This window comes from Amblyomma maculatum, chromosome 9 (assembly GCF_055883805.1).
Source record: "Amblyomma maculatum isolate TAMU_Amacu chromosome 9, ASM5588380v1, whole genome shotgun sequence".
Lineage (NCBI taxonomy): Eukaryota > Metazoa > Arthropoda > Arachnida > Ixodida > Ixodidae > Amblyomma > Amblyomma maculatum.
The window spans coordinates 11,440,554-11,453,963 of record NC_139352.1 but is presented as its reverse complement, the minus strand read 5'-3'; the positions used below and the strand labels follow the sequence as shown (position 1 = coordinate 11,453,963).

At 42.8% G+C, this 13,410-nt stretch overlaps 1 protein-coding gene across 2 annotated transcripts; it reads right to left on the bottom strand.

Moving 5' to 3' along the window:
- Positions 1–3,011: 3,011 nt before the first annotated feature.
- On the bottom strand, positions 3,012–13,395 carry LOC146178304 (coiled-coil domain-containing protein 25). Of its 2 annotated transcripts, XM_084578119.1 has the most exons (9): positions 13,251–13,395; positions 12,943–12,990; positions 12,735–12,826; positions 10,834–10,909; positions 9,913–10,016; positions 8,947–9,149; positions 6,191–6,236; positions 5,166–5,228; positions 3,012–3,109 (listed from the first exon to the last, which is right to left on the bottom strand). In XM_084578119.1, the coding sequence occupies exons 1-8, from the start codon at positions 13,273–13,275 to the stop codon at positions 5,196–5,198; spliced, it is 627 nt and encodes a 208-aa protein (XP_084434245.1). In that variant the 5' UTR covers positions 13,276–13,395; the 3' UTR covers positions 3,012–3,109; positions 5,166–5,195. The 2 variants fall into 2 exon arrangements, with proteins under 2 accessions (XP_084434245.1, XP_084434244.1); XM_084578118.1 differs by lacking the exon at positions 3,012–3,109 and having other exon boundaries at positions 5,007–5,228.
- Between the last annotated feature and the right edge of the window lie 15 nt (positions 13,396–13,410).

Genomic DNA, 13,410 nt, shown 5'->3' with positions numbered 1-13,410 from the left:
CAGTCTTGCAAGCAAACCAGATTTTGGGAAGTTAAGAACCACTGCATACTGCCAACTTTCTATATTTGTACCAGCATTTGTACAAGCAGTCTTGCAAGCAAACCTAAGCTCTTTTCTACATTAGATATTAGGAGAACAAAACTGCAGTAGTCTGTAGCTAATTGCAGAGTCAATTAGTGCTGCATGAGTCAACGAAGAATTGTTTACTTGGCAAATTCAGCTATGAAGTGTGAATGTCCCTATGAACTGCGCACAACAGTACAAAGTTATTAGCAAGAAACAAAAAATCGGGAAGCGATCGCCCTGATCTATTGGCCGATCTGTGGGCAAGGACTCGAACGCCGGTGCGACCACAGAAGACAACTAAAGGCTAAGACCTCACTAAGCAGCAAGAGGTAATATGGAGACAGCTCCAAACTAAAACCTTCCCCAACCTAATAGTACTTAGCCACATATATCCGAACAAATGTGTAGCAAATGCGGTGGCAGAGCCACCGTGGATCATATATTCTGCGACTGCCCTGCAGATCCCCCACCTAAACATCTGCAGAGGCTCGCGCAACTGGGCCCGTGGGAAACTTTGCTGCTCAGCTACGACCTGGAAATTCAACTTGAGGCCGTGACCAGAGCGTCGCCGCCAGCATCAACTGACAGCCATCCAGCAAGCCCAGCATCCACTAAGCGCCGACAATAAACTTTTTCCGATCCAATCAATCAGATAATTATCCGCGTCGCAACGCAAACTTCAACGACAATTGAGATGGGGTTAAATGCTAATATCAATTATAAGTGTTAACTACTTTTGTGCAGGGAAGTAAGATGCCTGTCATGTTTATAATGCTACTCACACACTGATGCCGTGGCTAAGCTGAGTGCCTTTTGCTCAGTATGATGAGCAGTCATGGTGAGTGGCAGCAGGGGTGTAGGACAGGCATGCAGCATGCACAGCTGCTCATTTATTCATATAAGATGAGTGTCCCCTTAATGGCATAACAGTGCGAATGGGCACAAGGTGCCCAAGGAGATAAGAGAGAAAGATGATTTTGTTGAAAATGCCATAAACAAGTGTCAGTGCGAAAAATTGCAGAGTAGAATTATCAGCAGTGCAATATGTTAAAAATCTGGGTATAGTACCAAGTGACATGCAGTTATTGAAACCATAAAGCACAGCTCTGCAACTTGCAATGAAAATTGAATTGTGAATATGCACTGCAACACCACTGATGCAATAAAAAGCCTCATTTAACCAAGCTGCACCATGTGCCTGCGTGGCCTTGTGGTAGCGGGTCCTGAAAGGCTGATTCAGACCTCACCTTTCCATCTAAAAGGAGAGGGGCTGCTCCCGTTATCTGGAGCACGGGGCCTTTAACCCTATTGAATTAAATATACTCACATTAGCTTTCAACAGTAGAGCAAAACAAAAAAACAGCAACACCAAGACATGCAGTTACAGAAAAACAAGTACACTAGTGCAACAGTAAAGCTTTGTAGCTTACAACATATTCAGTGTCTTCATGCATTTACTTATTGTAGCCAATCCATACCCTCTAATTCAAAAATTCACATAATGTGGGCCTCCATTTCTAGCAGGCCTAATTACTGTAGTCAAGGGGAGTTTCATAAGTGCATCAATATATAGTAGTAGTGGCAAGAGGTAGGTTGGGTTAGCCTTACATTTAACAGATGATAAAATGCTCTGCTTATGTTGCATACTGTGGATAAAACATAACTCTCACCAAGATTTTCAGGTGTAGCCTCGGAACTGGGCTCTCTCAGTTCTGGGATTTTAAGTCAATTGGGCCAAACTAAACTGGCCTTTAAAAAAATGTGCATTGATAAGACAGCGCATATAGCCTGCAGAGAATATGAGGAAAAAAGAAGCTACATATAGATGCCGGTATGCACACCGCTAGAATAGAATTGACTCCTCCCAACACAGGGCCACTCGCTCATTGGAGACATGGGAAACTTTGCATTGCAGCACTGTCCAGCAGTGCAGCCAGAGCTCAAGTTTCAATGAAGCCGGCATCAACAAACTCCATAGACCCTCTTGCGTGTGCACTGTCTATTTCCGCAGTCCTCTTGCGTTCCTTTTGCTTTGAGAAACTAAAGTCAGTTTTGAACCTCCATGCTTTAAACCCTGCAAAATGGCATCTAGCCAGTCTAGACCTATAGTGCGGGCTTAATTTTTTCTTGAGGTGCAGCAGACCCCAAAGATCGCTCCATCATTTGAGAAATATTAATATGGGCTTCTATCCATATCACAAAATGTCTGCCATTGTTAACTTTCTTGAAATATTCCATACTCCTTTATCTCCCTTTCTACAGGAAGGCATGTGTTAATGTATAATTTGCTAAGCACATTTTTATACGGTATGTTATTGAGCTAGGCATTACTTAGTAAAAAGCAAGCACCATGCTGAGGCAAGGCATGACAATATGAGACATGGAAGAAGTGATGCAGTGGGCCACTGTGACATGCTACATATTCAAAACAGAACTTGTAATTGTAAATGACTCTGGAGTAGTTTGCTCCTTATTTAGCAAGCACTTATTCTGTCAGTCATGACCAAATAATTTGTTTGCTCCTGGACATTGACGATGCCTAGTGCAGATAGTCGGACGAAGGCCTAACAGAACTAGGGCACGCTATCAGTCAGGTCAAATTAATTACACGAAGCTTGGATTGTCACAACAACATTTTGCAGTGAAAATAGCACACTAAACACTGCCTAGGATGATTTTTTTGTTTTCTTTTGATACAAGGTAAGAAAGCATATGAGCGGTGCATGCTCATAATCGAAGCACTTCCAGAGCTTCCACTGAGAAAAAGTTGCCCTCATGAACAAAAGGCATAGTAGTTCGTGTTTCATATGCAGTTTCAAATATTCAAATGCATTCGAGCACATTTATAAACTGACGGTCACGCAGATTGTGCTCGTTGCATACGAAGTTTGTAGTAAGAGGATGTGCCCTATCATAGCCAGACAATGCAAAGCCACACAAATGTGGCATTTTTCTTTTAATGTTTCCTTTCTTCAAGGCAGAGCCTATCAGGCCACTTTCTAAGTTCTCAAGCACAGTAATGTGATCCCGAGTGAGACAATTTCTGCAAAAAAAAAAAAAAAAGCTCTTTAGGGATATGTGGTACCAACACCGATTGAGGCATTCATGGCAAGCTGTGATAGGTCCATTCACTTGTATTTGATTCTTGATAGATGCAGCAGCAAAGGTACTGCAGTGCATGCCAGTGATATTGTATCGCGGTTTGAAGCAAACAGATTGCTGCCACCGACATGCATCGCAAGCGAGTCTTGATTTCACAGGCTAAAACGTCTCAGTCATGGTACGAGACCGATAAATGTCACATTATTTACCGTGTTTTGCAGTAAAATCCACACCGGCTCCTCAAACCTCACCTGTGCCAAGAACGCCATGAATGCTGCCTATCATACGCCGGTGTGCTGATGACATCACATAGAGGAGAGCACGTCACAGTTCTGGAGGAAAATCAGACCTAGCTAGGGTCACCTTTGTCAACTTTAAGGCACTTTCAGAAAGCATGGCCGGCATGGCATTCAACATACTTGAGAAAACTTAGGGACTAACTTCAAAACTGCAAATTCCTATTTGTAGCGGATTTTTTAATAACGTGCCCTGACAGGGGCATGTTTAAACCATGAAGTTTCTTAATAGTAAGAAACTTTGCGGTTTTAACTCATATGTGCAAAGATCCGAAAAACAGCCACCCAGCTAGGTCAATGCCACTTAGCAACCTTTCTTTAAAAAAACATTGCCGTAACAGGTGCTTACAATTTTCAATAAAGAGGCTGACTTGCTTTGTTAGAGCACAACGTTTTGCCGTTTGGCTAGTCTGGTGTCCAAAAACTGTCACATCACACTCCAACAACTGGTGGCAGTGGTGGGTAATTTAAAATTATGCATGTGCAGCTTCAGTTGCAGAAAATTTATAAAATACTACCGTCGGTATACTCAGCCGCACATGGGGCACTCTTTAGTAGCCAAAAACGAAACATTGTAGCGAAGCATTCTTATAGCATTTCATGCAAATTAAATTACGGTAATGAAATATAGAAATGTTTGCCGTTCAAACATTGCTGAAACACATGTGCTCCGATTCCTGCATACAGATCGCAATGTCGACACCTCAGTCACATAAATGAGATATATTTTTCTTATACAAATAAGCTTGAAGAGCAAGTCTAGAAGACTTCAAACCCAAAACATATTCAAGCGGTCAAAGGCAAGAGCTTTAGAGTATCACTAGCTGCATGAAGTGCAGCCAAGCTGGGAAGTCTTCTTGTAGTCAATTTTAGTTTCCTGCTGCAGCTATAGTTACAGCTACAGTAAACACTCATTCATTTGACTGCTGTTAATTCAGAAATCTGGATAATCAAAACTGTTAGCTTGGGCCAAGGAACAACACCCATGCAAGTATATGGCTAGATTGGACGCTTGCTGCTACGGGTCTTCGAAGGTGCAGGCCCAATATCGGCCTGCTAAGCAACAGTAATAATAGCCTTTCTCAAATCTGAACTGCTAGTGCACAGTCAACAGTGAATTAACATGCGTGACGGTACCCAAGAATAGGTAACCGCTTAGTTTCATAATTTTGGCTTTTAGCTTTTGAGCCAGCCAATCAAACCCAGCTGCATGCAGTTTCGGACGTGGCACAGTATGTTTCTCTCGCTCCCATACACGTGGTTCTTCAGTTGCACCCATGGAGGAAGGAAAAATGGCATGATCATGCCAAAAACTGCGTGCTCATCAAGCGCTGCTAGGGAGTTGTAGGGTAAAGCCTCCCCACACGCGACAAAGCCGCTTGTACTGGTAGGCACCCCCAGCATTGCTGCTACCGCATCACACTGTGAAGCATACTAGGGAGATCTTGTTGCAGCAGAACTGCTTTGATGCCCCCAACAGTGCACATGCCTTAAAACATTGACAAAACTGCAAAAAAGACGTTATTGTCACACCGTTCTCATCCCAAGAGCAGACGACCATTGCCCAGTGTTTCCCCAAATAAATATGCCGTAATGCAAACGGTTCTTGAAAGTTTTTCGAGGTTACGTGTTATTCGAACTTCATATAATTAGTATAATTTTTTTCAGAGCCTTAAAATTAGAACTGAGCTTTCACTGTACATTTATTACATAGCCTGGAGCTGGAAGATGTCACATGAAGTCATCTGAGTCGTAGCCATCCTCCTGTAAAGAAATAAGCAAGACGGACCAAAGTAAATAAGCAACCACTTGGTGCATATCTTACAGAGCCAAAAAATAATTCAAAGAAACAATCTCACACAATTCCCAGTTTCACAGAACAGTTCAATTTCACGGGACTTCCCCAAACTAGCCTAGTTTTCTGTTCGCTGTTATAGCTTACAAATAACTTGAACTTTGCTGCATTGTAATTCAACAACACACAAACATACTGCTAAGAGTCTACAGTTATTTTGAACTTTGCTTTGATACAATGCAACAAAACACAAACACATATTTTTGTGTAACAAAATAGAACACACCAGCGCAGAAAGATATTGCCCATTTTTGTTTAAGGGCCCCTGAAATGCTAATTGAGGCAATATTCTAATGCGAGAAATTCATAGCGGTGGTCTTGTGAGTATTATCTGATCGCTTTCCGTGGAGCCTATAACTTACAAATAAATTTTAAAAAGTGCCCCACGCGACTGCTTGCAACTGATTTGGGCAACACACACTACGCACACCACCCGCAAACCTCCCCACTGACATCCCTGGGGCTTCCTAGGTGCGTCCACTCACTGGACGCTCCAAGGCTATGCGGGCGGGACGGGGCGTGGCGGAGTGCCTTCGCAACTTGTTTCCTTTTACTTGTGCACTGGCGTGTGCAGAGTTGAGCATCATTTTCGATTGACCATATGCTTGGTGCTAACGAAGCTAGCTTAAACATTTTTGCATCGCGGAGATGATTGATGGGGTACTATTGCTTCAGTGGAGCTTTTCCCCCCTCTTTCTTTTTTTAAGTTTTAGCAAATAGCTTTTCGTGGGCTCTTAAAGTTCTCCAATAAAGTAAAGCCAAGCAACATATCACTCAGTGATAAAAAGCTGCAACTTATTGGATTATATCAGTTGCTTGCCAGCTAAAATGATGTACTGGCAACCACAATAAACTTCACTAAACGACATACCTTGTTTGACTTCATATTGTCCTCTTTCATCAGTGTATCATAACTCCTGAAAAGAACAAACTGAATGAGTTACAGTGTCTATGAAACTTACCAACTTTCATACACACGCATTTTACATCAGTTGCCACATGCTGTAGGAGAAATAATCTAGGCATTACTATTTCGATCATTCTACGAAAAAAAAAAAAAAAAAGAGTTGCAAATTTTGTACTTCTCCCATATGCATTCGACAAAAAAGCACAAGGTTGATTAACCACAATGCAGTTTATTCTGTCCTCTCAAGCATATATAGCATTGTGTTGGCTGTAGGAGCTCTGAACAGTGTTCCTAACAAAAGCAAGAAAATCCGCACTTGGGCCCCTCTTTTTTTTGTGGTTTAACACCTTCCGTCCTGTCTATGGGGAATGTAGTTTTAGGATGGTGCAACTAATATTTTTTTGCCGTGACCGGTGCATGATTAAAAATTTGTGTATAGAGGATATTATCTTTTTAACAAATCCAACATATTTACCCTTGAGGCAAAGAAAACAAAAAATGGAACTAAAAAGAAAAAAATTATAAAAATATTTTGACCCCAGTGGAAACAGCACCAGCGGATAAAGAAATGCCGAGGTCGACACCCGACCGTCTCATAGCGCAAGACACGACCCTCCTCACGGCCACTGGCAAGTGATGGCTCCTAAAAAATGTTTGACACCCTGCAGGTAAGCAGTGACCTTTAGAACAAGCAGGATGTCTTTAAATCAGATCACTGTAGCGACGGAACAATTCAGAAAACAAAGCAGAACTTGTCGGCGGATGCCTGTTGGTGTTCCAAGTTAATTTGATGCTGTTTCACTGTCCGTGCTTAAAATCTGACAAACCAAAGTTGTCTTCTGTCACTGTTCTTCTAATCACCCAAAAGACTTGTCCTTTGACGCATGAGGCTCGGAAGAAACACGCTGTTTCTGTGTGCCGCCACCATGTTGTAAACAACACATGCGAGGGGTTAAATCCCACTGCGGGGTGGAAAAATGAAACAGCCTCTGCTATCCACACTAGATGGCTCTAGTTGTCAAGGAGCACTTTGAAAGCAGGAAAATTCCAATCTTTCTTTACTATTGTAAGTGGACTTTTCGATCTGAATCGGCGTAGGCAAGAAAGTGTTAAAAATGATCAGCTGGTGGTTGCACATTCATTCCTTTACTTTGTGGAAATGTTGCCCCACCTTATAACGGACATTTGTTTCTGCTTTGGAGTGCTCCATGTGAGTAATGAGTGTCCACAGCACAAGTTAAACAATATTCACTTTTTCACTACAGTGAAAGCTCGTAAATTCAAACCTCGATAATTGGAATTTTTGGATGAGTTCAAACTCTGCCAAGCTCCATGTATAAAGAAAAAAGAACATTCATTCGAATGCAAGTTAGCTGCACCATAGATAATTCGAACCATGCACTGCCGCTTCCGGGTGGCCTGGCACCCAGCACATTGCCAAAGAAATGCCCCGCAATAGGGCAGCGCTGTGCACCCCCAGAATGGGTAGAAAAGATAAAACTAGGTGAAAACATGGAAGAGGTAAAGCCAAACTGCCGCCGTGAGTGGCTGCCAGCAGTGCTGGAGGGTAGTGGTTGCCAGCCGCTGCAGCAACTGCCTGCTGTCTGTTTTGAGTGACCTCAGACACTTACAACCACGAATTTACTTGCGTAATGAACCCACCTCCACTTATGCACCTAAATATTCAGGAAAAAAATAAGTTTGCCGTTCGTGCATCCCTCCATTTTGCACAGTCATCGTCGTCGCAGTCAATCGCGCATTTCTTGACAGCACACAAAGATGCTGCGCAGCGATAACATCACAGCCTGTCAATCTTCTGATGTTAGCTCCTGTTCTGCGAGTGTCTGTGTGTGTGCAGCTTTCATGTGGTTCTTCCACTGCGCCAAAAATATGAGCTCGTCAAGTTCCGTTCAGCGTGTCATGCAGTGAAGCCTCATTCACGATACAAGCTGCTTGTGAGGAAGCACCACCGCTATCGCGTACCTAACACCGTGAAGGATGTCTAGGAGGCCCTTGCCATTTTCGAGTTCAGCTTTGATGCTCCCAATGGCTTGCACACAATAAAGCACTGATGGGAACGAGAAAGTAATCACAGTCATCCCATTCTCGTCTAATAAGCAGGCGATTGTTGACCAATGTTTTGCCAAATAAGTTTATAGTAATGGTTATTACCAGTTTTTTCGACGTCACTCAATAATTTGAACTTCGGAAAATTAGAACTTTTTTTCCAGACATGGGAAGTTCAACTTAACGGGCTCTACTGTATAATCTTTGGAGCGCAAATGCAGTTTCAGCAAAGAGGGCATACATTAGGAAGGACAGGTCAGCGGTCATCATGCAGCTGTCGCCTCTGCATTTAGGGCGCCAACCAATCCGCGTGGACAAGGTGTACTTGTGCTAGTCCACCAAGTGCACATTTCCAAAATACATCCCAGTTCTAAAGGGTTTCTCATTTTTAATAAAAAGGTGTTTCAGCGTCCCTTCAGGCAATGCAATACCAGCCATCATGTTGGTGCAACCAAAGTAGCAAACCAGGAGCAAGGACCAGTGTAAGACTGAAGAAAACAGTGAGAAAATAAGAGACCGAGGAGCGGAATGCGGTGATGACCACTTTTGCAGAGCACATGTAATGAAAGGGGGCTAAGAATGCAAATAATTAGAGAGTAAATCTTTTCCACAGTGAATCCACAGTAATAGTAACCTCACCCCATCACCCTCACCTGAGCTTAGCCAGTTCCTCTTTCTCCTTCTGTTCCTGCTTCTCACGCTCTTTCTGTTCGCGAAGGATCTGCTTCTTGTCCTCACGCTCCTTCTGGTCTCGCTCCTCCCGCTCGGCTCGCAGGTCTGGCTGCCGCTCTTCCTTGGTCTTCATGAGCCGGTTCACAATCTCGTTGACGCGCTTCTCCACCCTGATAGTCCGCACCTAACGGAAAAAAGAAGGCAGAGACACCGAACCATACCTTCAATACTGCAGGCACGTCTCTTCAATAGTGATCTATGCATGCCAACAAAATGTGACTGAAAGTTATCCTCTTTGAGTATATTCAGCTGCGTTCACTGTACTGTAAAAACCAATCCAGTCTCTTAATTTCTATCCAAGGCCTCCAATCAAATGTAAGTTGTTAACTGCAGAGTTGAAAACATACTAAAGCAACACATGGGATATGAGAACACGTCATAGTAGAGGTATCCAGATTAATTCTGACCCCGGGGACCTTAAACATGCATCTCTGCAGCACAATAGCGTCTTTTGCATTTTACCTTCATCGAAATACAAGCACCACGGCCTAAAGATAGGCATTCAGATGCCAAAGCCACTGTAGAGGGTTTCCCAACACATGACTTAGTAGGAAAAGCATAAGGCATCTAGCATAAGGAGTAATTTTCAGGCAGGGACTAAGATCAGTTATGTTTGCAGAAAATTACAGGAGTACTGGAACCTGGATCACACTGACAGTAACAGTAGGGACTGAAGGCAAGCTTGCAAAGCCAGCTCATGCCTTGGCTGTGAGAAACCTATGAAAGTGCCAAATTAAATTTTGTCTTTGACCATCTGCAATTGGAAAAAAAAAGATATATATATATATATATATATAATAAAGAAGTTCTATCCTCAAGGGCTCAGAGTCCAAACATGAGAACTGGTACACTGAAAACAAAATAAAATATTAAAAGATGTTCCTGACCTCTCTCTGTTTATGGAAGCCGACCTGGCCAACTTCCATTCCCTGCGTCTTCTTCAAATTTGCCCACATGGTGTAGACGACATCAAGGTTGTTCATTTTGTTTCCTGAACAACAGAAATGATATGCAAAATAACTTCAGTCAATATGCTTTATCCACAAGGACAACATACTGATAAACACACTCCAAGTACCTAACCCTGACACGCTAATTGGTTTGGGCCATGGACTGACTTGCTATAAAACCAGGGGTTCACAAAAGAGTACTATTACATAGATAACCAGCTGAACACACACTGTGAAATCCCGTTTTGTCCTTACTGACATGGGCAGCCCTTCAAGGCCACTTTGTGTGATCAATGTGAAGCATGAAGTGCATTGAGATGCCACTACACAATTCTCAAAAAGAAAATTTCATGAAACAAAATGGGCTTTGAGGCCTACTTTGAATTACAGACACTGCTGGAGCCATCGAAGTCACACTAGAGAAGGCACAGATCATAGCCTCGAAACAGCAGCTCGCGGTGAAAAAATTCCATGCAATAAGACAGTTTTACAAGGAAGAAAAATGAGCTTTATACAGCAGCAATGCAATGAAGCTATACATAAGGCAGCAAAGTTTCTTCACATGCCAAAAGATGCCACTAAGGTGGCTGTTGCAAACTGTTTATCCAAATGTTTGATAAAGGCAAACTCTTAATCATGCCATTTATTAAATGAAAAGCTTCTAAAGAATAATGGTGCTTGTTATCTAGAGGTAACTCAATGCGTTATGAACAGCACTGACAAAACAAAGAAAGGAAAAGATCACATTACCAAAGCTAGCAAGAGACATGAATGCAAAGTGAACCTCAGAAAAGGCTGAACAGAAACTGCCCCAGCCACTTGCGGCGAGGGTAGTTGATGGGACGTTGCTCACAGCACCTTGAATACTGTTTGCCTTCACGAGCTGTGCACAGTCCTCGAGCACACTAGATGGCACATCGTCCAGAGTCTGGTTCTGCAAGATGAAAGAAAGAAAAAAACACAAAGCTTTAGAAAACTGTATCATATATAGGCAGCCTTGCATTATCAGTCTCATTGCACGCAGCCCACGCTTACAGCTCATTCTGCAGCTATTCTGAGCTGATGATGCCATATGAAAGGCGTGAAATGACAGGACACAAACTTACAAGTAAACGTTATGCTGGCTAGGCATGTGATTGTAAAAAACCGAAAAGTGATTCATGGCAATAGCGACAAACACAACCCAAAACCTGTCAAGTCCAATTAGTGCTTATATGCAACCAGTATTTGTGCCCCATCATTAGCCTTCACTCACATGAAGTCGACTGCACCAGCTCGGAAAAAAATCTGGAAGCCATGTGGTGTATTTACTACCTGGCACAAGGAACATGCCTGTGGCCGAAAACCATAGCAGAATCATGCCACATATATACATGAAGCCAAAAACAAATCACGTGGAACATGGAAGTAGCCTTGGGCAATTTTTGGTGCATTCAACTAAGCTCGTTGTATACACAACATTGAATATAATGCTGTGGCATGGCCATTTTATGAACAAAATTTCAGTGCCAATACTGGCAGCTGTGAAAGCAATACCAACAATCGTTTGCACCAACACAAAAGTGGTGGTTAAAGGGTGCAGATGTCTCAATCCTTGTGAATTTTGCCGGTCAGTTCTTTATGAGGCACAGCTGTGCAAGTCCAGTTGCACTATCAAACTTTGCACAATCATCAACAACTTTTCTCCATGTGACACACACATATACAAGCAGTTTGTCTCAGTGATCGCATAGTTTAAAAATCTTTTCTGTAATAACTATCAAAGAAAAATTGCTTTTTAACGCAGGCATAGCTTTCACAGAGGTGAACAAAGCAGCAGATCCGACAGGTGGCTCGTGACCTGATATTTCGGCTTGATGTTTGGCATTCATTCCAATGAGTAGACAGCAGCCTGTCAGATCCAATGCCGGGCTCTTCTACGATACGACTGTGAACGTAGCTAAGTGCTATTTTTTGTCAATGTTAAAACATTGAGGCAAGTATCTGTGTTAAATCACTTTTTAAGGAGCCGAGATCACAGTACACTACATTGCAAGTGATATTTGCCCTCAAATAAGCCAGTTTTTGTAGAGGAAATCTTAAGACCCACATCTCAAATATAGAAGTCCCTCTGTATGGTTCAAAGTATCTTACGCTTTAAGAGTTGCAAGTTACTTTTTCCTGTATATTTCTTTGTCTTTTGTCTAGTGCACTGCAGATCATTAATGGCTGCAAACAGACTAGACTTTCCAGTATACCTGAAGCTTCATGACAGGTGTGTTGATCTATGCGCACTGCTTGGTAGATTGCACATTAGTGCACCGCACAACCCTTATCCAGACCATTCATGTTAAAGCTGCAGAACACGTTTCGTTTACAAACCCTTTCAAAGCCCCTACATTTCAAATGTGAACTGAGATGTAGTCATAGGTTTCTCTGAAAATGAAACACAGTGACCTTCTCTGTCCCGCGGTATGACCATACGTATAACTTTAAACAGCAATGAAACTAGCTTGAAACAATCTTTAAGCGGGCACAGACAAAAACGCTTTCATGCCCCATACCCCACACACAACCAAGCACAATCTTTAAGCGGGCACAGACAAAAACGCTTTCATGCTCCATACTCCATACACAATCAAGCGCCATACCCGAAACTACAGTGCCATCTTTTAAGGATATACGTCAAGTCAGTTTGGTTCTAGGGAGATATAACGCGTCTCCAACCCGTATCCTAGCTCTTTAGCGAGATGACGAAGCCAAAGGAAGACTTCACTCACCGGTTGCAAGCGAAGATACACGTGCGCCGATGAAACTTTATCCACGTGGAACCAGACATCTTCTGGCCATCCCCACTTTATGAGATCCTCGTCTGAAGGTAGAGTGTTAAGAAGCAAGATGTCACAACACGAGGCGAATGCAAGGAAGAAATACGACTGCCGCTTTACAAAGTAAACAAGAAAAATAGATAACATTCAAGAAACCTACTTTCGAATTTGTCCACTCCCATGAAGATGACAGCCGGCGGTGAAACCACTGCAAGCGTGTGCAAAATTGATTGCTAGCAATATACCACAAACTTTGCATGAGGTCAGTAAAATAGATTCTGTGGTGCTGACAGAGAGGAACACAGCAACGTAAGCATACAGGCATCCGCAAGTACGCGATCTGAATATGTGATATCAAACTGTCTGAAATGCAGCCCGAAAGCCTGCTTTCATATAAACGTCTGCTCAATCGTCGCCGCTGCCTTTTCTGCCAATTGTAAGGTAATACGAGAAAAGAGCTTCTCTCACCCGTGCTTTTAAAATAAATCACCATGATGCTGGTACTTCCAGGCCAAAACGGCCGCGAATTACTGAGCGAAGCACAACTTGCAGCAGCGACCTACGGGATCTACCTTGGATCTACCTTACAGCGACTGGATTGTGCTGGCTCGGCTTCCCACGTTCCCGA